General features: G+C 38.0%; 2 protein-coding genes across 2 annotated transcripts; both read left to right on the forward strand.

Annotated features, from left to right (window-relative positions):
* On the forward strand, nucleotides 1-20605 carry LOC105438362. Its single transcript, XM_030990943.1, has 15 exons — nucleotides 1-205; nucleotides 2785-4235; nucleotides 4603-4671; nucleotides 5698-5716; nucleotides 6897-7012; nucleotides 7761-7829; nucleotides 10246-10270; nucleotides 13144-13266; nucleotides 14780-14919; nucleotides 15801-16053; nucleotides 17848-18189; nucleotides 18523-18897; nucleotides 19392-19425; nucleotides 19995-20048; nucleotides 20520-20605. The coding sequence occupies exons 1-12, from the start codon at nucleotides 118-120 to the stop codon at nucleotides 18855-18857; spliced, it is 3030 nt and encodes a 1009-aa protein (XP_030846803.1). The 5' UTR covers nucleotides 1-117; the 3' UTR covers nucleotides 18858-18897; nucleotides 19392-19425; nucleotides 19995-20048; nucleotides 20520-20605.
* Nucleotides 19396-23481, forward strand: LOC591553 (proline-rich protein 2). The gene is made up of 4 exons (XM_030989783.1): nucleotides 19396-19425; nucleotides 20520-20621; nucleotides 21677-21886; nucleotides 23254-23481. Exons 1-4 carry the CDS (start codon nucleotides 19396-19398, stop codon nucleotides 23479-23481), a joined length of 570 nt encoding a protein of 189 aa, XP_030845643.1.
* The last annotated feature ends 1690 nt before the right edge of the window (nucleotides 23482-25171 follow it).

The raw sequence follows: 25171 nt of genomic DNA on the forward strand, positions 1-25171 counted from the left end.
TATCAGTGGTACACATGCAGATGCACAAAGTATGAACATAGGCAATTATAATCTCATCTGTCAAGGTCTTCTCACAGATTGAATGATTTAATTTGGCGTAAAGTTGGCAGGGCAGATATGACAGGGTGGCACCAAGCTCCAGGAGGAGGGCTGGAGAATCTTCATCAATCCAACTATGGCGATGATATGAGCTGGATGAATGAAGGTAGGCCTACGCTCCACACAAATTCATAGCTGCATTACTATCCTGGCTGTGTATTAAAAGCTGTGCTATTGATTCTCAACATTTCAAACACCACTGTACAAAACTCAACTGATTTCACTCAAAATCGGTACTTGAGTGACAATTGATGATACCTAAATAGCAGTAAAATACAATTTTGTTAACTTACCGATGTTAGAAAGAATAATTTAAAAATTCAAATTGTAAGTCTACTGTCCAACTTGCCGATCAGCCGCATCGGCATAATTATGTACATTTGTGTGTTATGAGTGTATTGACTATTCATGTATTCAAATGCTGCCTATTAACACGTAGTGCAGTGCTAAAGGTGAATACGCATTATCATTGACTCTCTTTGTATGCTTTGCTGGAGTGGTATGCTCCAGCTCCACAAATATCTTTCCAATTATTGTTATCCTACAATCATACACAATGTCATAGACTATGTATGTAGACTACTTTTAAGGCTTAATTTAAGGTAGGTTTTGCATTTGTTGAATGAATGCTCGTGTTGTGGTCTAGATCTACAAGGTCTAGATCTAGTAAGGTCTAGTAAAGACTGAATGGCAAATGAAATGGGAGCAGAAAAGTAGACCTTCTTCTTATTAATTGCCAAACTCACTTTGCTTGGCTACCTCCAGTTTGGAGAACTGCAATGTTTAGAGACAGAAGCAGACTATACGCAGTCGTTTTCAAACACCATTACGAAGGTGTAGCTCGCGCGCAGTTTTTCCTTCATATCATATTGCCTTCGGCGTAGACTAGAAGGGATGAGATTTAGATGACGTCATGCGCAACAAGAGTAAAAATACGTCTTGCAAGATTTACAATATGGATGTCGATTTTGACCCATAATTTCCTAAAAAGGGACCATTAAACAGATTATTTCAGTCAAGTTGGTATTAAAGTGGAACCGATGTATTATAGCTAGTGCTGTAACATCACGGATATCTCCAATTCCGTTTAACCGCCAGTCGAAACCGGACGGTTTTCGGTTAAACGATTTAAAATAATATTTATTTTTTTTTTTTTTTGCCGACAAGCCAGGTCCGTTTGAAAAAGCGGGTAGGACTTTCAATTATAGGCGCCGATTTGTACTTGTGAACTTGTCACATATAATAGTAACAATGTCGTTTTTAGAAAAATGTGTAAGATCATTAATGTAAATGAAAAACAGTAGAGGACCTAGGATAGAACCTTGTGGTACACCTTGTGTAAAAATTGGATGAATTATTATTATAAACTACATATTGAGATCTATTACAAAGATTACTTTCAAACCAAGATGACAGACAATTTGGAGTTTCGTTCTAGTTTCAGAGTGGTGAGTCAACACACCGATTACTAAGCTGGGAAACATTGCCAGGCATAGTGCCAGGTGGAGGGGCATAAATCAAAAAAAAAAAAAAAATACAAAAAAAATATTTAAAAAAAAAATATAAAAAAATAAATAAAAAATAAAAAAACGGGAAAACGAAACCGTCCAATTGAAAACGGAATCCGCCATGGGCGGTCGGATACCGGACGGTTAAACGTTTGACTACAGCACTAATTATAGCCTAGGCCTTATTTACAATATAATATAAATTGGATAATCCGATATGCACGAGGTAAAATGAAATTTGGGGGCATAAAAATATGGCCATAAATGGCCTAGGTGTTTGAAAACGACTGCGTATAGTCGGCTTCCGTCTCTAAAGAGAGAACCGGCCCTACCCAAATAAGAGGCTTAACGAACGAAAGAGACGGAAAATTTGGTCTAGTATGAACTGAGCAGAGAGATTGTGAAAGAGCGAGGGGTTGATCCAGTCGGAAAGAGAGGTGTGAGAGCGGGAGCCAAGTAACCAAGACCAGTCCATATCAATTGAAGTTGAACATTTAACTTTTTTTTAGACCAAAAGTCAAAACAAATTTTACAAAGATTTTTGTTGTTGTTTGTTTTAAGATGATGTTCGGCGCTAGTTCAGAAGTCTATCCAGACTTTAACCCGTAACTCCGGCGTGGAGATACCCTACTAAAACATACCGAAAATCAACTAAATCTTCACTAATTCTTCACTAACCCCACCGTCGGTATGGTATGCAATTGTATTGTGCAGTAGTTTGCTGTGAATCCTGTGAGAAAGTGTATATTATAAGTCATTGTTTTTAGGAAAAATCCTCCAAAAAAGATAAGAAAATTGACACGAAACAGGTAAGAACTAAGAAACATAATGAGTTAACAACTTTTAAATCATGAACATTATTTGAACAATTGGTGAAGATGTCGATTTACGGTATGTTTTAGTAGGGTATCACCACGCCAGAGTTACGGGTCAAAGTGTGGATAGACTTTTGAAGTAGCGCCTGATTTTCTATAGATTGCCAATCATAGAATTTTAAAATAAAGAATTGCAAAACAAAAAGACTTAATTTATACATTGCCGCCGGTTAGCCTGAAGTGAGTGTGCCATGTTTTCCATATTCTAATAATAAATTAAAGTTCATCTTTGATGATAGCAGCTGAGATGGTAAATTCTTTGCAATAACATGTTACTTTTGTTTTCTTGATTGTGTTCTCAGGGTTTGGATGCAGGAGAAAACGAGCAAAAGAGACGGAGCTTTTCTCTAGGGGAGGTAAGAGAAGCAGAGGTGACGAAACAGGAAGGGGCAGAGGAGGCGTTAGAGAAGAAGGAAGAGGAAGCGGTAGAGGAGAAGGAAGAGGAGGAGGAAGAGGTGGAGGCAGAGGAGGAGGCAGAGGAGGAGGCAGAGGAGGAGGCAGAGGAGGCGGCAGAGGAGGCGATAGGAGAGAAAGCTGGGAACATGATCAAAGATGGGAAGAAGGTAGAAGTTTGGAAGACTTTCGAAGATGGGAAGATGAAAGAAGACAGGAAGATGAAAGAAGACAGGAAGATGAAAGAAGGCGGGAACAAGATCCAGGGTTGCGCAGACCAGAGCCAGAGAGACATGGGCAGATGGATCCAAGGGAAGATTATAGAGAAAAACGAGGAGGAGGAGGAGGCTGGCAGGAGGATTATGACGATGCAAGATCATCACATCACCACGATGCAAGATCATCACATCAACATGGTTTATCAACATCCTGGCCACCTGTGGGAGAGGAAGACCAACCACAGGAAACAAACAGAGGAAAAGATGACTGGATGACGGCCGACATAAGTTGGGATAATATACCGGTAGGAGCTATTGAGCAACCCAGAGATGACAGGGCAGCCGGTATTCGAAGGGGATCTGGGATTGCGAGAGGAGCCGGTAGTGGGAGGGGATCTGGTCGAGGTAGGCATGATGATATGAGGAGTGCTGATGTTGGAAGGGGCAGGGGTAGACGAGATGATGAACACCATGAGAGAAGTGCCCCTGGTATTGGTAGAAGTGGTAGGGGAAGGCACCATGATGAACATCACGACAGGAGTGAAGAGTTCCGTGGCAAACAAAATGACGTTGAGAGACATCGTAACAAAGCTAAAATGTATGATATACACCCTGTAGATGCAGGGCAGGTTGGTGATAAAGACCAGAGGAGTGGTATGGCAAGAGGTCCGGAAAAGGGGCGTGGCAAAGATGGTGTTCCAAAGAGAAGCATTGATATGGGGAAAGGGAAAGTCGAAGATCACGGTAAAGGAAGGAATCAAGATGATGTAAGGAACAGAGAAAAGGATCGACATGGTGACCGTGGCCACGAAAGAGAGCAAGGCGATGATCGTAGCAGAGCACCAGATCGAGACAGAGATCATAGCAGAGAACGAGGTAGGGGTAGAGATCGGGATAGCTCCAGCAGTCGAACTCGTGAGAAGGGTGCAGAGGACCGGGATGATCGAAGAGATGGAAGCCGTAAAAACAGAGAACCAGATCGAGAGTTTCGAGACAGAGATCGTAGTGGAGAACGGGGTATATCTCGGTATAGCTTTAGCAAAGACAGAGATGGCTCCAGTAAAGGAGGACGAAAGCTGGAATGGTGGGAAGAAGAGATGCCGATGACGCTTGAAGAGATTGCGGCTCGGTACACCTGTATGGTAGGTATTAACAGGCCGCCTACTAATGAATTCTTTTATTCCCAGTAAAGCTTTGATACGGGAACCAGACGATAGACAGTGGGTTAGAGTGACTGGGTTCTACAAGGTAGTACGATTGTTTAGTGATGCTTTCCTACACTACATGTAGCCACTTCCAAACTTCAAACTTGGACTATGCAGTATACCGAACTTTAATCCTACATTGTAACTCTGATCTACTGTAGTTGCCAATTAGCACCCCTAGCCCTAACCTCATACATTTTTCGTATAGTAGCTGCACTTTATGAATGGACCTGTTGTTATTATTAATTTTTGTATATTATATTGTGTGTCTGTGGTCACAACCCTTTATGATTTTCTATTACAGTTATGCAATGTGAAATGCGGTGGACCTAGAAATTACAGAGAGCATCTGGCAGGAGTGACCCACAAGATGGTGAGTACTCCTGGAGGGTACTGTTTCACAAAGCCTTCTTTCAATGACAAATGACAAAAGTCAGTGACAAATCTGCTGATAACCAATCAGAAGCCAGGATTTCACTAGCTTATAACAAAACCTGTCATTTGTCACTGATGACAAGTTTTGTGAAACTCCCCCCTGATTTAAAAAGAAGTTTGAGATCTTGTAGATTTGAAAAATAATCTCTTGTTTTTAATTTGGATTGGAAGAACGCCATAATAGAAATGTCCCCTGCAAATGCCTTCAAATTTAAATCATGATAAGTATTAGCTTAAATGTTTGGACCAAACAGTCAGGCCACATGTGTTTTTGTGTGTGTAGTCCCACTTACCCATATCTGTGTGCAGTACATGTGTTTTCATCAAGATTGAGTTCTTATCGTTCAATCCAGCACCTCATGGTACGAACCAAATCTTGTGTACTACTAATTGAACTCTTCCAAATTGCTTCCAGACAGTTTCTTTCAAAGTCTTATTGCATGACCAGGGCCCTGTTTCATAAAACTTGATATCAATAACAAGTTACAAGCTACTGTTATAAGCTACTGAATCCTGCCATCTGATTGGCTGAGAGCAAACTCAATACCAATAACAAGTTACAAGCTACTGTTATAAGCTACTGAATCCTGCCATCTGATTGGCTGAGAACAAATTTGTCATAGAAATTTAGCAGTTGTTATAGATAACAAGTTTTATTAAACGGGCCCCAGAACATAATTGATAAGAAATTAACAAGTCATTTCATACAAAAGATTGCCCTTTATAACTTATGTTTTTAAACGAAATATCAAATATTTAATGTAAACAAATGAAAAGAAAAATGAAAAGGCACGTTATTTGCAATAAATTTGCTAAATTGAAAATGAGCCTTTTTTTTTTTGTGGAAAAAAAATATTTGCAGCTTGGCTTTCTAGTTACTATACGTTTGTGCAAAATTGTAATGAATGTGAAATTACTGGTATGTAATCGCTTTTGTCTTTTTCTTTATATCATTTGATTTCAGAGGGCTCAAGTTTTTCCAGGTATTTATTATGCTTCTTTTTGTTTACATTCTCTGTATTATTATTGTAGTCTAAGAAGTTCAGTGATTGATTGATTCCAATACAATCAGAGTGACAAAAGTTTGGCATAAATATGTTTTAAATTAGAAAGTCAAGTGATTTTATGAAAATAAAAATGGTTAATCTGGATATACATGTGCCTGTGGGCTGTACCATTTAGCTTTTGCCACATTGAATTTGATTTGATTTGATTTACCAACTGCAATACAATACATTTCATACAATATGTTTACATATAGAACAGATACTATTGGTTGGTAAAAGTGGTCAGATATTAACCGAGTGATAGTCGAGCCTAACCCCACAGCTAAACAAAATGTTTTTGGTACAAACCAGTTTAAAAAACGTAACAAAACAAATATAATGAATTTACCTGCACAATCGGTACTTTAAGAGATACCAGTATTAATACTTAACAATGTCTTACAATATTCAAACTGATACAATATAAATACAATTTGTGTACATATTGATTATTTAACTTGATATTTCATTCATGATTTGTTCAACAAATGACTTGTAATAGAATTCCGAAACCCATTTTATGTGTAACATTAAAAACAGTTGCAATCACCGGAACATCACGCAAACCCAATAAAATAAAAGATGAGGGTTCTTTTGCGGGGGTGTTGCATCCAAGGCTAGAGGGAGGGGACTTTTACCAAATTTTCTCGGACAAATGACAGGCTATTCTAGCCGTGCTCCTCTGTTTTGAACGTAATGAATCACAAATGTTAGATCAATCTGATCAGGTTGTCGATTGTGAGATTAACACCCAAAACAACAACTTTTGATTCCATGAAAACATTTTAGATTGTGTGTTAGATTCATATGATGCTTTGATTGGGTTGTAGAGTCTCGCAAACCTTCATTTTCAAACTTATTGACAAAAAAAGTAGCACTATAGGTACGACTGTGTTGCACATACATTTGTGGTTCTTCTTTGGTGTGCATGTTGGATGTATGCAGATCCTTCTTGAGGCTCCACCATTTGATTATGATCACAGTGTATGATGTAATATAGGTGTCACCGTGTGGGGCTTTTATTAAATTGCAGAGATTGTGTATATTCACTGTGGGCTGTGTATTACAGAGTCTTCATACTTGTATAATATCAGCGTATACCAATTAATCTTTTCAGATGAGGATCCAGCAAGACTTGAAGAGGATTATCAAGAAGAGGAATACCAAGAAGAAGAATGGGAAGAAGAGGAAGAACTGACGCTGGAAGACAGAATGAAAAAATTCCACTGTGCGGTAAGTCTTATATTTACCTGTATACTTTTTTCACCCCCCCCTTCCCTCTCTAATTCTCTACCCCTCCCTCTCTCTCTCTGTCAATCTCTCTCTCTCTCTCTCTCTCTCTCTCTCTCACACACTTTTATCTGTGTATATTTCTCTCTCTCAGGAAGTAGATGAGATCCCAAGTTTTTGCTTTATTGTATGAGAAATTCATAAAGGGGATCTAAATCTTCCTTGGGGAGTTACTATTTAGGCACTTCCATGGAGTGGGTTTCTGTTTGTTGTTGAATCTACATGTCTGGTATTCTTTTGGCCTTTCCCCGACACATACACAGATTATTAATGAAAACAAAAAATTGATAGGTAATTGAGCAATTGATTTTTGTGTGAATGATATTAAAATTGAGACACTAGGCTCTTAATTCAGGGGAAAAGTGGAACTTTAAAGCCCCACTGCACTACTTGTAGCTACTTACACCCTCTATATAGCAAACAATGCCTAATTGGTGACTGTTGGCCCCCATGGTCCCCTTTTTTTAATGTTAATTGAGAGCTTATTTGATAAGATAACCACCTGTCAGTGACCATGCAGGGAGGTCTAATCCCTCCTGGCTAAACTAGTGCACATAGGCTTTAAGATATGCAGTATTCAACCACACACTGTATGCCTTATTATCTGTGTACCCCACTATTTTGAATTCTTTGAATTTTAAGCATGTTTTAGCACCAACATCAATGAACTGTGATTGTGTGTCTTTTACAGCTATGTGATGTACAGACAACGAGTGAGGAAAACCTGACAATGCACAATGATGGCATGAGGCACAAGGCTGTAAGTAACTTAGTGCACTAACACAAAAATCTTTCAAAGATACAGGATTTTGATTAGCAATGAAAGTTTATGAGCAAAAAGAGATGTGGGGAAGCAAAACATGATCAAGATCATTTTGAAAAATATTAGAGATAAGATTAGGAGTAACAAACTCACCCCCCCCCCTTCAAAAAAAAAATTCAGTCCTCCTGAGAGGTGAAAATTGCACAATATATTTGTTATTGTTCACTTAATTTTTCATTTATTTGGAGGATAGATTGAATGAACTAGTTATGAATGAGGTAAGTATTAAAAAGGAAGCTTATGATGTGCTGTAACTCTAGATTTGCTGTAACTCTAGATATGTTGTAACAATCTAAATGTTTTCACTCAAATGAAGGTTTTTTTTCACATACTGTGGTGATTTGTGAAGTGTGATATGCTTCACATTTCTTTAACTTATTTCACATAGCTCAGTGAATACACGCATGACCTTCATTGCGCGCAGCTGCCATTCTTTTTTTCTCATGCAAAACAAATCCTGCTACTGGTACATATCATACCTGGACAAGCCTTATTTGAGCAGTGATTTTGAAACAAGAAAGTGTGCAGTCACAAACATATTCAATAAAAGCACATTCACACTTGACACATTAAACTGCTTAGAAAACCACTGTGGCAGAATAAAACCAGTTTATGTGTGTATAAGGTTCAGAGGGAGTGATAGAAATGAGCTGTGTTCAACTAAGACCCTAAGTGTACTCAATTTTCTGTATGTTGCAAGATATTCAATCTTCAGAGATGTGAAATCTACTACCGTGATGTCATATTATTTTGCTGCAGTAGTTTTTAGTGTGAAGGGGTGTGAAAGGATGTGTAATGGACTAGAGCATTAACAGTGTAGAAAAGCGCGTAGTGATATCTTATTTTATATTCCACATACTAAGAATCTTGCTCTACGATTGGTCAAAAGTAAATCATGTGATGAAAGATAGTTCGCCCATCATTGATGGGAGAAGAAAAGTTTGTTGCACTGTGTAGATACGTGTAGTAGTACTATCTACACAGTGCAACGCACTTTAACTGAAGATAGAAGCACTATCTTCCCAGTGCAAGGCACTTTGATTGTATACGCTGCGTATTGCTCTCCTCTTCAAGCGCTTTTAGTGTTGGTCATGCGGGAACTAAATGGTCACACCACCATACTGCATGCACTGTACGTATCAAACACCGTTTGTTAGCTGTTAACTGATGAATTGCTGCTCTTAAATGACGGAAGAAGTGAAATGTTTCCGATGTGGAATATAAAGCAAATAATCACCTTTTGGTTTCAGGCGATGACAAACTATCACTTCCCCGGCGATCTGAATGTATATGCTATCTTTCCTCAGCTTCGCTTCGGAAAGATAGCTACATCCAGATCGCCTCGGAAGTGATAGTTTGTTCCATCACCTTCACCAACGGTAGTTATTTGCTTACTATGCAGGATATCAATCCAAGATGATCAATATATGTCAATATTTAGAAAACTATCTTTCATGTCTGTTAGGAAATGAAAGATTGATTTTTAAAGAGAAGCATTTATTTGTCAAATAATATATTCTATGGAGATCACCTCTGATGGCAGAATGAAGAACAAAACAAAAGAGTTGGTTTGTGAAATTATACAGTATGCAAACTAGTTTGATATATCAATTGTTTGCCTTTCATATCTTTAGAGATATAAAAGGTAGATGTGTGATTTATAAACAAAATATTCCTCATGTACAATAAACTGGAGAGATTTTGCATTTAATACATACTTGTATTGTAAGCTTTGTAGGGATATCCAATCTTTGCCAATGAATGATTTTTAACAGTTTCAATGGCAATATACAATATCGCTGTTTTTACTGTTCTAAATAAATGATCAAGTTCATCAATAGAGGTCTTAACGAGCAGCATACAGCACATACAACTGGCTGCATCAAATCGGCTAAAGTTTGCCTTCTAAGAAATCCGCAGACTTCATTCAGTAAAGGCCGACTCACATAGGAGCGGCAAAGACCCTGCGAAAGGCGACGGACGTTTTGCCGCCACAAAATTATCAACACACTGTAAATTTGCCGATGGACGCGACTGACAATTTTGACCGTCTGCGGTCGCTAGCGGAGTCGTCAGCAACAATTGAAGGCAACACAGGATGATTGGCGGGAAATTCAATATTGCAATTTTCAGCTTAACGTAGCTTGCGGTACCCCCCTATTCGTCATTGTGTGAGCCGGCCTTTAATCAGTATCTAGGTCAGTAACTGGGGTCGTGGCAATGACATTTTTTTGCTACTGCTTCAGTTTAATGACTGTCCATATTGAGGTTGTCTTTACTTTGAAGTATAACAGTCTTGACATGTTCCATGTGCTCATTATTTTTCTTCCTTTCTCTCCCCTCTCCTCTGCAGAACATAGCGCGGCAGGAAAAGGGTGGTAAGTATCGAGATCAGAAATCTCACGTAATCTAGCGTAATGGCCCCGTCTTACAAAGAGTTGATATCAATCGCAACATATTTGTGGTTGATATCAATCGCAACTTTGTACATAAGAGATAGGAGACTGCAAAGTTCTTTGTAAGATGGGGCCAAGGGCTGATGTCTGGGCTCAAGTCTGCTTCAATCTTTGTCACTCTGGTGAAGAATTTACCGTAAGACGAGCATGGATGAGGGCAATTTATCTGAAGGGAATCGTGACAAAAGAATGGATGTATTTATAGTGATGCTAAAGTCTATTCAAGTCTGGTAAATATGTCAGAATATCATTTGGTTTTGTACTGTTACTTGGGTAACAGTATGTAAAACACATGAACTTGCAAATACTGGCACTGTTCAAGACAACATTCATATTCTTAGTTGTCTGGTGTACAGCTAGGGTATTGAATTCTTTCAAATTCAAGTGAGTTCTGTTATTGATGTTTTGCGATCACATATAGTAATACACCCTTTCACGGTTAAGGCCGCCATTTTAATTTGCGCATAAACATTGCGTTATCAATGTTTTCAGATGCGCATGTATTGTTGCGTCACTGCCTGTGCTCAAATCATATCGACATTGGCGCCATTTTAAATTACAAGTAACTTTACACGTAAATTAAAATGGCGCCTATGTCTTGCGCACTCTTGTAACCATGAAAGAGTGTATTTATTCAATCTTAACAGCAGCAACATTCATATGAAACATAATTCACTTGATTTTGAAAAGATTGAAAATGTAATTCATAGTCAGTCAGTAGGGGCTTAACAACGTGAATGTGAACAGAGCGGTTTAGAGAGTCTGTCGAGCAATAGAATTGTAGCATTAAGAACAGCCTTCATACTACAAGTTCTAATGTCCAAACACGGGTCAGAAGACGATGAGGATGCTTTATGTGTCTTGCTTTGCTACACGTATACAGGGTTCCTGTTGTTACATGTATGATGTACATGTCTCATGTATAATGCCGTTAGAACACCATATATGGAATACAAACTTCACATAGTAAGGCACAACGATGACATACTGTACATCAAACGTTTTTGGAAAGTTTTTAAGTATGAAACTTTCCAGGGGCCTAGATGACATCAGTCACCATGAGAAAACAAACATAGAGGCCCGAATTCACAAAGGAGGTTTGTCAACAAACCTTGGTTTTTGTGCGTCATATGACGCGTTTTTACAAACCAGGTTTGTAAAAAACGCGTCAAAACGCGTCATATGACGTACATAAACCTCGGTTTGTCAACAAACCTCCTTTGTGAATTTGGGCCAGAGTGTATTAAGTTTTACAGGGGAGGACAACATCATTGAATTCATGAATGGAGTTAAATTTAGAACCATGGTTTCAACCAAAGTTTCAACCGTCATCGTCCTCATCCTCATCATCATCATCATCATCATCCTGTAGGATTGTAGGATTGGACGTTTCACTTCCTTGATAGTCTTTCTCCAAGCCTTCACTATGGAGTGAAATAATTGTATGTTGTCTATCCATTTGATATGAGAACACAATGGTACAGCCAAGTGTTCGGATATTAAAACCCCCTTCTTGAATAAAGGCTAATTGATGTGCAGAGAATTATGCAGAGAGTCTAAAGAGCAATAGATTTGTAGTATGAAGAACATGCTTCATGCTACAGTTCTAATGTTTATATATACAGGTCAGTAATACGTCAGTAACACAATGTGGATGACAAGCGCCAAGGGGGATTTAACACTAGTGATGTTAATTTCCTGTCATTGGATCGCAAGAAAAGGAAACGCATTTATGAATCAATGTCTTTTTCATTTGTATCAGTTATTGGTAATTATGGCAGTGCATCGACTAGTCTACTCAAAGCTAATTAGAATGCAATGACAGCATCTGTTTGAAAATTACAGAGTCTACAAAGTAGAAGTAGTAGTAGGTCCATGATCTATATGACTCTTTATAATACTGCCAAGTAGGGCAGAAACTTTAAAATGTTCAAAATCTTATCACCCAAATATAATTTCAGCTATGTGGCATTTAAAGGTTTTTGCATGGCATCACTTTGGGTGACCTTACATGCACTTAGCAGATAAGTTCTCGATGTATGTGGTTTATGCAGCAAATTTTACTTGGGTCTAACAAATTTAGTATATGGTCCTTTTTTATCATCGTTAGCTCTACAATGTGTGGCATAATTCTAGAAAGAAAGAAAAAATCTCCTTTATGGTGCTTACAGCTATCCTTCACAAACCATGGCATTTTGTCCGCGCCAAACTATGTATTCATTGCATGGACCTGGGCCCTGTTTCATAAAACTCAATATCAATAACAAGTTACAAGCTACTGTTATAAGCTACTGAAATCATGACATCTGATTGGCTGAGAGCAAACTTGATATCAATAACAAGTTACAAGCTACTGTTATAAGCTACTGAAATCATGACATCTGATTGGCTGAGAGCAAACTTGATATCAATAACAAGTTACAAGCTACTGTTATAAGCTACTGAAATCATGGCATCTGATTGGCTGAGAGCAAACTTGATATCAATAACAAGTTACAAGCTACTGTTATAAGCTACTGAAATCATGACATCTGATTGGCTGAGAGCAAACTTGATATCAATAACAAGTTACAAGCTACTGTTATAAGCTACTGAAATCATGACATCTGATTGGCTGAGAGCAAACTTGATATCAATAACAAGTTACAAGCTACTGTTATAAGCTACTGAAATCATGGCATCTGATTGGCTGAGAACAAATTTGTCATAGAAATTTAGCAGTTGTTATAGATAAGAAGTTTTATGAAACAGGCCCCTGGTGTCTCGTACATTAATGCTTGACATCTTTTTTGCAGAGGATGTTATCAAAGGCTCTAGAAACAAAGGGAACCGAGCGAAGAAGAAGAAGATTTCTGTTACGGGAGAGGAGATTGTTGCGATTCAACCGATCATAGACAATTGTAAAGAACCATTGGTTGGTAAGTTTTTATCTCAATGAAATCGTTTATGGTTGTCAAAAACATGATTATGTTAGGTGAACTAACATGTTTCTCCATATTGCTTTGATAAGCCAGTTCATAGTTGCAGTCTAAGCATGAGCAGATAAAGGTCATTGCAAATCATTAAGTGGTTTCAAGCACTTTTTGTTGCAAACGAATCAGAATAAGTAGTTCCCCTCTCCCTCTCTGTCTCTTTCTCTGTCTCCCTTCACCCCCTCTCTCTGTCTTCTTTTTATCTTCCTGCATGTCTTCCCGCTTTTCTGTTTTTACTCTCTCATTCTTATATTTTTCATTTATCATCATCATCTTGTCATTCTGCTAATGTTTCTGATTTGTTTTTGTCTCGTTAATTGTTTGTTTTTCTATTATATGTCATGTTTTTTTTTATTCCGTAATTTTTCTTCAAAATTAAGTTATAAATGTATAAAGTATAATTATTATTGTGCGAACCTACATCTAACGAGCTTTGCTTTCAAGTAGGTTCGTTTTTTTTCATTTCTTGTAATTAAATCATTTTGCATTACAATGACTAAAAAACAATGTCAAAGATATTTCATTGCTTATTTCTGTTATACCATTAAGTTTATTATTGTTTTGTTATTGTTTATATTATGTGAAAAAGAAATGGAAAATAAATTCGCTCTGTATAGAGCTATTATAAAAAAATATTTAAAAAAAAAAAAAATTATAATTGTGAAATTCACAGAGACAAAATACTGGATACGAACTCATGAAATTTATGTAATCATTATTCATTCATGCACAAGCAGTGGACTCCATGCTACACAGGTTGGAAGTATTCTTTGAAAAGGGGAAACAAAGGTTATTTATGTAGCACCTCCATAGCTGTAGGAGTGATTATTTCTAAATGTACAAAGTGGGACCTCTTCATGTTTTGAAGATCTGTAGATATTCAGGGTCATTTGGGATATGTGCTAACTGTGAACTGGTCTAATAAACCCCCAAATGTATGGAGGGCCATGTGTGAACCAAACAGTTTGAAAGGTAATGGGAAGCTACATTATAACAGTTATAAAAATCATTGGATAGTACTGAAAACCAGTGCATGCTTTTCCATGGAAACATATATGGGATAGTCTCAGTACATTAATCTTTTCGTTGGCTGGATGGCAGAAGGGCGTTAGCGTACGAGCGACTCGAAAACTATTTTTCGAAGTATTCGCATTTAAATATTTGTTTTATATTTAAACTTCTTTCCGTCCGGAAAATTGGTTTAAAACTTAAAAGACTAATATAAATGTTATAGTAGAACATGGCCACAATTTTTTTCAGTTAGTTTCATAAAAGTTTGAGGCGATTTAGTGCTAACGCCCTTCTGCTTAATGTTTCATTTTTTACCTGAAATTCGAGCTGACGCCCTTCTGCCACCCAGGCGACGACTTGTGACCATGTTTGACCAATCATTTGATTAGGATCTGGGAGTGAGTTGTATTTAATTGTAAATCATTCTTTCATCTTTCTTTGAACATAGGACTTGAAATGATCATAGAATACCTCAGACAAGAATGGCAGACCGAGGCTTATTTCTACTGCACCCTATGTGAGGCAAAGTTTCAACAAGTCAACTTTATGCCCCATGTCACAGGCTACCGTCATCGTTATGGTTACATTGTAAGTTCATTGCATCATGAAGGTGTGTTCATACAAGCAGGTTTATTCACTTGACTCTTAACTCATATCTTGCCATGAGACCGCTAGCGCGCTATTGTTATAGTGCTCTGTGCACGCGAGCGCGCTATCGATTGAATGCCACGTTCATGCTAGCGAGCCACCGCTACTCTGCTTTGTGCACGCAAGGGCGCATATGTAATAACAGTCATTGTTCATGCCCATTGCACCGTGCTGAGTGCTTTTGCAGCGCTATTGAAAGTACCATCGCGTGCATCAGATTATCGGCTTTGGATTACGCGTCTTCGTATACAATAGTCAGATTGAATTTTCTCGAGTAATTTAGTGATTTGTTTTTTGTGAAGATTTACACAGGCACACAGGAGATTTGTGGCTGGCACAATAGGGATTAGCACTTTGGCACTGGGTGCATTGTAGGGGTGGCAGCTTAAGAGTTAATGTAACCCGTGGATTTAAATCTTCATTTACATAACCCATGGTCTAAAATTAGCGCAAAATAAGCGTGACACAGTCAGAGGTCCAATATTAGACGCGTGCAAGGCAAGGTACGCTTTAGTTTACGCTAATTTTTAAACCGTGAGTTATGTAAATGAAGGTTTAAACCATGGGTTAAGTTAAACCTCCTTTGTGAATTGGGGCCATTGACTATGGAATAATTGTATTAACATAGGTTTTAATACAGGAGCCACTCACTTTTCTTCGGCAATGAGTTCAGTCAAACTTTAAAAATGCCTGGAAGGTGATAAATGATTGGTTTCAATCCGATTCAATCTTCATTTGTCCCTCCATGTAGAATGTCTATAACACGGCTCTACTCATTTCTTTAAATAAATGTTTTGTTTTGTTTTGTTTTCGTGGTATAGAAAATCAAACGCCCCGATGCCAAAGACATGTGCCGTGTGGAACCCAAAGAAAAGGAAGTATACAAAGAGCTTGAGGGGGGGAGTTGTGTGCTGGAGGTCGTTCCCAAGCGTAATCGTACCGCCGTGTTGGCCAACCTGAAGAAGGTTTGTCGGGAAATTCTGAAGGAACACGGAGTACAGAAGATGCCGAAAGGGCCCGATCCAGACCCACCCGAAATGCCACTCAACAGACTCAAGAAGACCATGAGGGCTGGTGAGTAGTCTTGAAATTAGACCTTAAAAAAAAGATGTTTTATTGCCCTTTGTGACCGACCCGAAAATCGTGAAATCTACAGTCAGTTTTTTTTTTAATAATTTTTTTTCCGTTTTTTAGAGAGAAAAAATGTATTTAAGCATTCAAAACTGAGAAATATCAGCCCAAAGAGGGAGTAACAAAAAAAAAGATTTCTGACCAACCGACCCATGTTTTGGCACCTAGTAATGGGCAATACAACATCTTTTTGTCTCGCCTGCGTAGCAAAAAAGCGAGACATAGGCACCGCTTTTCCGGTGACAGCGGCGACGGCGGTGGCGTCAACATCAAAAACTTAACCTAAGGTTAAGTTTTTGAATTTTTGATATAATTGTAAAAGTATAAGTTCTTAGTCAATGAAACTCGGACTATATGGTTATCAAGTATCCCCAATCATGTGAGTAGAATTTCAGGTCACAAAGTCAAGGTCAAAGGTCATTTCAGGTCAACAGACTTGGACTATGTTGTGGCATCATCGAAAACTTAACCTAAGGTTAAGTTTTTGAATTTTTTATATAATTTTTGAAATTTTAAGTTCTTAGTCAATGAAACTTGGACTATAGGGTAATCAAGTCTCCCCAATCATGTGAGTAATATTTCAGGTCACTAAGTTAAGGTCAAAGGTCATTTTAGGTCAACAAACTTAGACTTTGTTGTGGCATCAACATCCAGATTTTGAATTTTTAGCATATTTTCAAAATTGATTGTTCAAATTCCATGAAACTTGTACCCAAGGGTTATCAAGTATCACAAATCACATGACACAAATTCCATGTCATAAGGTCAAAGGTCATTTTAGGTCAGTAGACTTGAATTATGTTTTCACAACTTAATATGCGAATTAATAAATCAATATTTATGCCTCCGTTACAAAGTAGCCGGAGGCATTATGTTTTCGGGTTGTCCGTCCGTCCGTCCGTACGTACGTCTGTACGTACGTCCGTCCGTACGTCCCGTTCTCGTGATCGCGTTATCTGATGAACCGATTGATGGATTCCTGCCTAACTTTGGTCATGTATGTATCTTGCAGAGCCGATGAACTGAGTAGATTTTGGGGTCACAAGGTCAAAGGTCACAGGGCTCATTATGTATGCAAAAACTGCTCGTGATTGTGTTATCTGAAGAACTGATTGATGGATTCCTGCCAAACTTTGGCAGAGAACTTGTCCTTTAGTAGCCCAAGTTTTTGGAATAGCCTGCTCCTTCTGATTAACGGAAATTTCCCCGATCATAACAAGCTCAAACCAATTCAGAGTTGACATAATTCCCATAATCGGTACTAAAAAGTGCTTGAGGGTTAATGAGTTAATTGAGTTGATTATTACTGCATAGGATCTCTCACAAAAGTGTAAAAAAGTAATCTATTCTGAATTATTGGTGTAATGATCTGAGATATGGCTAAAAGAAAAGAGAGAAGATAAATGGATGGATGAATGGGGGTTATCCAGTAGGAGAACTTTGAATCAGTGTTCAGGAGAGGCGGTAAGCATCTCACAACAATTTTGAAATAATTCTTTGAAATAACTCTTTGGAATAATTTACCATTTAATTTGAGAATCATAACTTCCTTAGAGACCTTTAAAACCAAGCTGAAATCTCATCTTTTTTAACAATACCTTTACTTGGCACTATGACACTCATCCAAACTCTCTCATTCTTTCTATTTTTCTTTTGCGCCTTGGAATAGAATTGTCTAGATAGGCGGCGCTATATAAATGCCTATTATTATTATTCCTTGAATTTATATTCTGGCAGATTCACAAGTGAAACTCAAGGCTTTTGACCCTGAAGATTTCGTCAAACCGGTATCAAACCCTCCCCCTGTCCCCATCGGTGGAGTGAGACGCCCCGCCTCAAGGAACAAACCCAAGGAGAGGGTCGAGGAGAGACCAACCATCATAGGGTACAAACCCTCCGATGTACCTCCCCCCGGTATGGCCGAGGTACCCAGTGACCTACCCCCTGATGCACCCCCTCCTACTGCCATGATGATGAGACCTGGGGCAAGGCCTGGCTGGCCGCCAGTGAGGGTCGCCAGACCCCTTCCTCCCCCACCCAGACCCCCTCCTAGACGACCGGATCATGAACCTCCATTAGGTGAGTTACACAGCTGGGGGCTGTTTCACAAAGATTATAAGTCAAACTTAACTCTAAGCTGGGCTTAAATATTATGGAGAGCCACTTGTAGCCTTATAATGAAATATATTCAAAAGCAAAAATTCAAGTATTTTGGACTTTTCATAGATTCCACATCAAGAACGTGAAATCTCCCATGATAATAGAAAATATGCATGATTTGAATCGACATTTTATGCCCCTTAAAATAACCTTGACAAAATATTTTCAATGACGCTAACTGCTTTCCATAATTGTTAAGTCCGCTTTCGAGAATACCACCCTCCAGTTTTAGATTCCTTCTTCTTTCTCCAGGTTCACTTCCAGGTTTACCTCTAAAGTCACAAAAGATGAGAGAGCTTGAAGAAGAGATGGAGAAGGAGATAGATTTCATATGGAGTGTTCAGCAAGAGAAAGAGAAGCGTGAATTGAGCTCCCTCAACGAAGCCCTTGAACGTGAGGAAGAACGTAGGCTGCTGGACGCTAGGAGCGTGGACATAGAGAAGCTGAGGGAGAGAGATCGCTCTCGACTCCGAGAGAGGGACCCCTTCCTGGCGTCGTACATAGAGAAAGGATGCCCCCCTCCTAAGCCAGAGGAAACCAAAGCGAAGGGGGGTTGTTCGATCGCCCACGTGTCTCTCAAGATCTGAAGGACCTGTATGAGAAGAAGCAGCGACCCTCGACCTCAAGGTAAGGACCGGGTTCTCATCAGAACTAAGTTTGTTTCTTACACCTGGGGGGCGTTTCACAAAATTTGTCATCAGTGACAAATAACAGTTTTTGTTATAAGCTATTGAAATCCTTGCTTTTGATTGGTTATCAGAAGATTTGTCACTGATTTTTTGTCATTTGTCATTGAAAAAAAAGGCTTTGTGAAACGGGGCCCCTGCTGTCTCCTGAATTGGGTAGCACTACATGAGAGAATATGGTATGGGGACAGCCAAAACACTTACTAATAAAGGGGTTTTTTGGCCATGAGGAGGGGGGAATGGTTTTGTGAATTTTTTTGTTTGTTTGGTTATTTTACAAAGTGGTATGTATTCTCTTAAAATTGATAGAGAGCAAGGCTTGTGATTGTAAAGATTGTAACCATTTTTTTGTTTGAGATAGAAATGATCCTTAGATTTACAAACATTTCTGTTAACCGATATTTCATTTCTTTGCTTTTACTCTTTGACTTTCAGGTCCATGGGTGATGAAGAAAGATTAGGGAAAAAGGTATGTGAAACCAGTGAAGTTTGGTGTGACCCTAGATATATTCTCTTTTTGTAGCTAACAAATAAATCTGTATTTACTTGATTATTTTTAACATTTACAAATCAGCTGAAAAAAGTAATTTGTTAGTATCTAGAATGTATAAAATCAACTTTTGTTTTTGTTACCTGGCAGTCTGAAGGTAACAGGTTAAAGGAGTATGAAAAAAATAGTGATAACATTAAACTCAGCGTATAGGGCTCGCACGTAACCCAAGTCAGACTTGCGAGTCTTATTTTATGCGAGCGTGTATGTGTGTATTAGCTAGTCTACTCAAATAGACATTTTACTGTTCACTTAGAATGTATTTGAATTGCAATATCTCCTTGTAGAATTTTAAGCTCTTATTTTGAATACAGTGTAGCCACATGGTACCTCTTACATTGAGAGCAAAACCTGTTTGGGTGATTGGTACAATTAAACTTGTTTTTAGATTCGGAAAAGAAGCATCACACATGTAAAAAATGATTAACCTAATGTTTTACAGCTTCATCATTTTGATATTTATTGAAATTTAATTTTCATATCTTTAGGAATCTTCTTCTTCTTCTTCATCCAGAGTTCTAGAGGAAGTGGTTGGGGCTCTAGTAAGTCTACATCCCATTATTAATCTATTTCAGGCCCCCCCCCCCAATCTTATAAAGAGTTGCAAATGATCCTGTCATCCTGATTGATCGCAAGTCCTCCAATCAGTTGCATACTTTCCAACTCCTATCTCTTCAGTTCAGAGACGTATCGATTTGAATCGATCACCACTTTTTATCAGGTGGTGCAGTTCTTTAGGACTCTCTACAAAGAAGGATTACACTGTATATGCTCTATTAGATATATGTGTGGATAGGGAAAGATGTAAGTTTCACATGTTAGCTCATTTTAATGAGGAAAATTTGGTGCCAGCTAGTTCAATGCCTAAGTTCTTCTTCAGAACTAAGACACAAATATTTCAGTAAAATTTTACTTGTAGACATATGTTGGTTATAAATTGACAAATGGAGAAAGATCATCCTCTACGTCATTTAATCTGATGATTATTATTATTTTCATTTTTTTCTGACTAGTCCAAGTCTCTGGCCAAGTCTGATGAGGATACAGACATGGCCTTGAAGGTCTCTAGTGCTCTTCACGAAGCTCTCCTCAACATCAAGAAAAAAGAAGAAGAGGTAAGATCAAATGGAATCTCAGAATCTCAGAATGGTATCCAGACATTTCTTAGAAGCACTAACGTCTAGAGATGGTGTCGCTTCCATGAAATGTGCATTTTAAATTGATGCATGGCTCTTTTGGAGGCATAGTTTAACTGTTTGTGTAGAGTTCAGGTTTGGATCATTATAGATTTGAGTGCTGAGCTGGTGTTATTTAATGTTAAAAAAAAATATAAGGTAAACAAAATTATATGTTTTAAATAGGCTTTCACTTGCTGTTCTACAAGCTTCTTCAGACCTATGCCGTAGCTGGTGCCATTACTGGTGCAGTATCAGCAATTGGCACAAGACTTCTCAAATTTAGAAAGTTGTATTGTGGTTTGCTAGGCTGTCTTAAACCAGGACTGCACTACTTGTAGCTACTTGCACCCTCTATATAGCCAACAATGCCTCAGCGGTACCCGTTGATTCCCCCACGGTCCTCTTTTTCTTATGTTAATTGACAGTTGATTTGATGAGATAACCACCTATCGGTGACCACGCAGGGAGGTCTAATCCCTCCTGGCCAAACTAGTGCAGATAGGCTTTAAACCTCTTTTCCTGTACATTGCGAAGTTGTCGTTGCGAATATTGCAAGTGAATGCTGAATGTCCACTGGTGATTTTACACACAAGTGAATGGATTAAACATGATCATATGAGCAATATGTCTGAACAAGAATTATCCCTCTTGATTAGCAGGTAGGAGAAATGGGCAGAGAATGGTGTAAATAACGTAGATCAGGGAACAGTTTCACAAAGATTTTTTTCAATGATAAATGACAAAAACCGGTGACAAATCTGTTAATAACCAATCAGAAGCAAGAACTTCACTAGCTTATAACAAAAACTGTCATTTGTCACTCGTGACAAGTTTTGTGAAATGGGACCCAGGTGATATACGATGACCATTCAAATTCCTAGATTCTTTATTTGTGTTATAGAAATCAATCTATTTTAGTTTGCTATTCAGTCTCACTCAAAGAGCTGTAGACTTCCCAAATTCAGAGAGAATTGTTTTGATTTCTCCTGCAGTCTCGTACGGCGGTGGACTTCCCACACTTGGAGAGCGAGGGACCGCCACCCCCTCCCCCTGGAGACGCCGAGATGCCTCCCCTTCCCTCCCGTAGCCCCCCTCCTACCCAGCCCGATCCTCAGCAGAGGTACGTCCTCCCACCCCTGGGCAGCTACCAGCAGGCGCCACAGCCGGTGCCTCCGCCCACTTACCAGCAACCGCAAATGCAGGTGGGTAAATCCATAGTAGGGATGAAAGTAATGATGTTCACTCTCCCAAAAAAGTTTACATGGCATGAGATCAGTATGTGAGTGATACACTTGCGATTATAAGATTGAGCTCTGTACATGCCTTTGTGGAGTAATGGAGCAACAAAGGACTGCCACAGTCGATGATTTTGTTCATACATACAGTTTGTATGTACCATATACTTTTTGAAAACTTTTTGCATTTAGAGTAAAAAATGTTTGAAATGAAAGATCACATAATCTGACACGAGTCGGCCTTCTGTATTGGAAATTGGGTATTCTCTCAACACATTTTCCTTCCTGTGTATATTCATAGTTCCAATACTGGAGTCTATCGAAATGATAATGCCATGTTTTCCATTGATAAAGATGTTTGTTGCACAAAACATGTAGATTTAATGCTAATCTAAAGAGAAGGTTGAGTTCTGGGAAGAGGTGAAAAATAATTTGTGAGTCTTATCGTTTTATTATGCAAGTGTGGAAGAACATCAGATAAAAAATGTTCCCTGAAAAGTATGGCTCTTCAAATGCCTTAATATCCTAAATATGGCATGTAACAGCATAAAAATCTGGACAGATATTTATGCCACATGTTTGTGTAGTCCCATATACATCTTTCTGTGTACAGTGCTTGTAACTTTACATAGACTGGGCCAAATTTCTTGTCATTTTGATGATTCCAGAACCTTACAGTACACACCAATACTATATTCTATGTGATCAACTTTTTCTGATCCATTCCACATCTTTTCTTTCACAATGCAATCGCATTACCAGAACTCACCTGTATCTTTAAAGGTAATACAAAGTTTTGGGAAATTTTGAAAATTGGGTGGATAGTGAATCTTTACAATTTTGATAAATTTTGATGCCCCTGTGGATGTATTATAAGGAATAAAAAAATTAACCCCTAAAACACTTCTGTTTTCGAGAAAAATTGAATATAAAAATTTACCGGTGCTCCCGGTAAATTTTGATAAATTTCAAATAGCGCCTATGGCCGTACAATGGTAGCTGCGACCTTGAAAATCTCAGAATATGTAGGTGTGATATATAAATTCCAAACAGGAAAAGCTAATCGGTCGAATTTAGTAAAGAAACATTGTTTCATAGCTAAATTAATATCTTGACCTTGAGAGGGAGCTATACAACATAAAGAGTTTATTATTTATAATTTCATAAGTTTAGACTCGATTTCAACCAGGACAACGATCAATGAATATTGTAGGAACGCATATGCTTCCAATATGTTAATTTGAACCAAATTCATGACCCCATACCAAAACTTTGTAATACCTTTAATGCTAACTTTATGTTCTCACGTTTGTTTAACCTCGGTACCACTTCAGCAAGCACCTCAGCCTGCAGCAGGTCCCCTAGGTGGATGGCAGACTGTTAACCCCTCTCAGCCACAGTATCAGCCTGGCTACCCATACACCATGCAACCTGCCGCTGCTCAGTCTGTATGGGGGGCACAGCCTGCACCACACCAGTACCTGGTCCCATATGGACATCCAGAACCAGAGCCCCCATTGCAACCCCCTGGTGAAAGCAACTCAGACATGTTTTCCTTTTAGCTTTCCATTGGTTTAATTGTATGTGGCAGGTGGTATGAATGGTCACATGCACATGCTTAACCAAATTTTGATCACAGCTGAAAATACTAGAAGTAGATCTCATGACCGTTATCACATGAAATCATTTGTAAAATGTTAAAGATAAACTTGAATTCTGGTAAATATAGAAAATATTTCTCACAGAATCCAGCTAAACTTGCACTGATTGTTCAAAATGACAAATAAATGACATGTGCCAAACGATTTTGGTAGAAAATTTAAAGTGGCTATTAAAGTAATGAGCATAGAAAGATAAATCTGGGTAAGTAGGCCCAACACCAAATATGTTCAAAGGAGAGTTCTTTTTATCAAAGATGATGCCCAGTAAGTTTATGTACGTTAGTTTTTATTTCACTGGTTCGAACAACCGTTTTACTGCAGGACAATCCAGAATAAATTATGGCAATTTTTTTCTAAAAATATGATTCCCAAACCAGAGCTCAAGATTAGCGTTAAAGTCACCTGTGGTTGTGTTCCTTTGATGTACAAAGTAGTGTAATGTAGTTACAATTAGTGTAGAGAACTAGAGATTCATGTTTAGCTTTGTTTATGTTAAAGAACTCGGATTTAAGAAGTTCTTATTTTGTAAAGAAAGTTTGGGGGTTTTTTGCAGAAAATTGTGAATGGAAAATGGAATGAATAGGGAAAAAAGGGAGCACCTGTTGGAGCATGTTAACTGTTTGTACAACTGTATTTTGAGTTTACAATTTCTTATCCTTCTTTTCCAAAGATTGTAATGATTCTTGATCATAAGAAGAAGTTATTGTTTTTGTGATGGACAGAGATTAAGTATTAAAATCATACATTCTGAAAATAGTATACTTTTCTTTATTCCAATGTGAGTTTTTTTCAGTACACTATTAATGTCTTAAACATGTTTTATCAAAAAGCTCAGAAACTAGCTTTTAACAAAAATCTTCCTCTTTTTTTGAGCTAGCAATTCACAATTTGTATTGAAGAGAGGAAGGAAAAATAAAGAAACAAATAATCTCTGGAATTAATTTTCTTTTGTTTATTACTAAAAAATTGCTTATGTCGTTGAACACTCCATAAGATAGGTATTAGTAACATATCTAAGTCATGTATTTACATACTTACAGGCTCATTAAAAAAGCAGGTAATGAATTTACATATTTACAGAACAATTTAAGTCATCAAATAATTTGTTTCTTGTGTACAACACGAACAATCTCTCAAAAAACCTGTTTATATGATTCTGTTCCAAACTTCCAACTAGACCTTAACATATTTTCTGCTATCAAGGTTGTATTTCCCATTATTCTGACTGAAATGATTTTGAATTACAGTAGAAACTTGTTATAAAGAGCTCTGATATAACAAAATACACCTGGTATGATAAGGTAATTCTGATGCTGATAGCCCCAATGTCCTCATATTAACCAGTTTCCACTGTTTTTCAATCAAAAGGTATCCTGAGACTGTATTTGAAGGTTTAATTACCTGTACATGATTAATGCATTGGAGATCAATGGCAATGCTTCAAAAGGCCTACACCACATGTGTATATCAGTTAAAAACTAAATTATTCATACCCTTACCAAGTAATATAATTTTTGAAGTACCGGTACTTGATATATTGATTTGTCCCAATTTATGATGCTTGAGAATTTGGCATATAAATACTTACATT

This window comes from Strongylocentrotus purpuratus, unplaced genomic scaffold, assembly GCF_000002235.5.
Source record: "Strongylocentrotus purpuratus isolate Spur 01 unplaced genomic scaffold, Spur_5.0 spur5_scaffold_19, whole genome shotgun sequence".
NCBI lineage: Eukaryota > Metazoa > Echinodermata > Echinoidea > Camarodonta > Strongylocentrotidae > Strongylocentrotus > Strongylocentrotus purpuratus.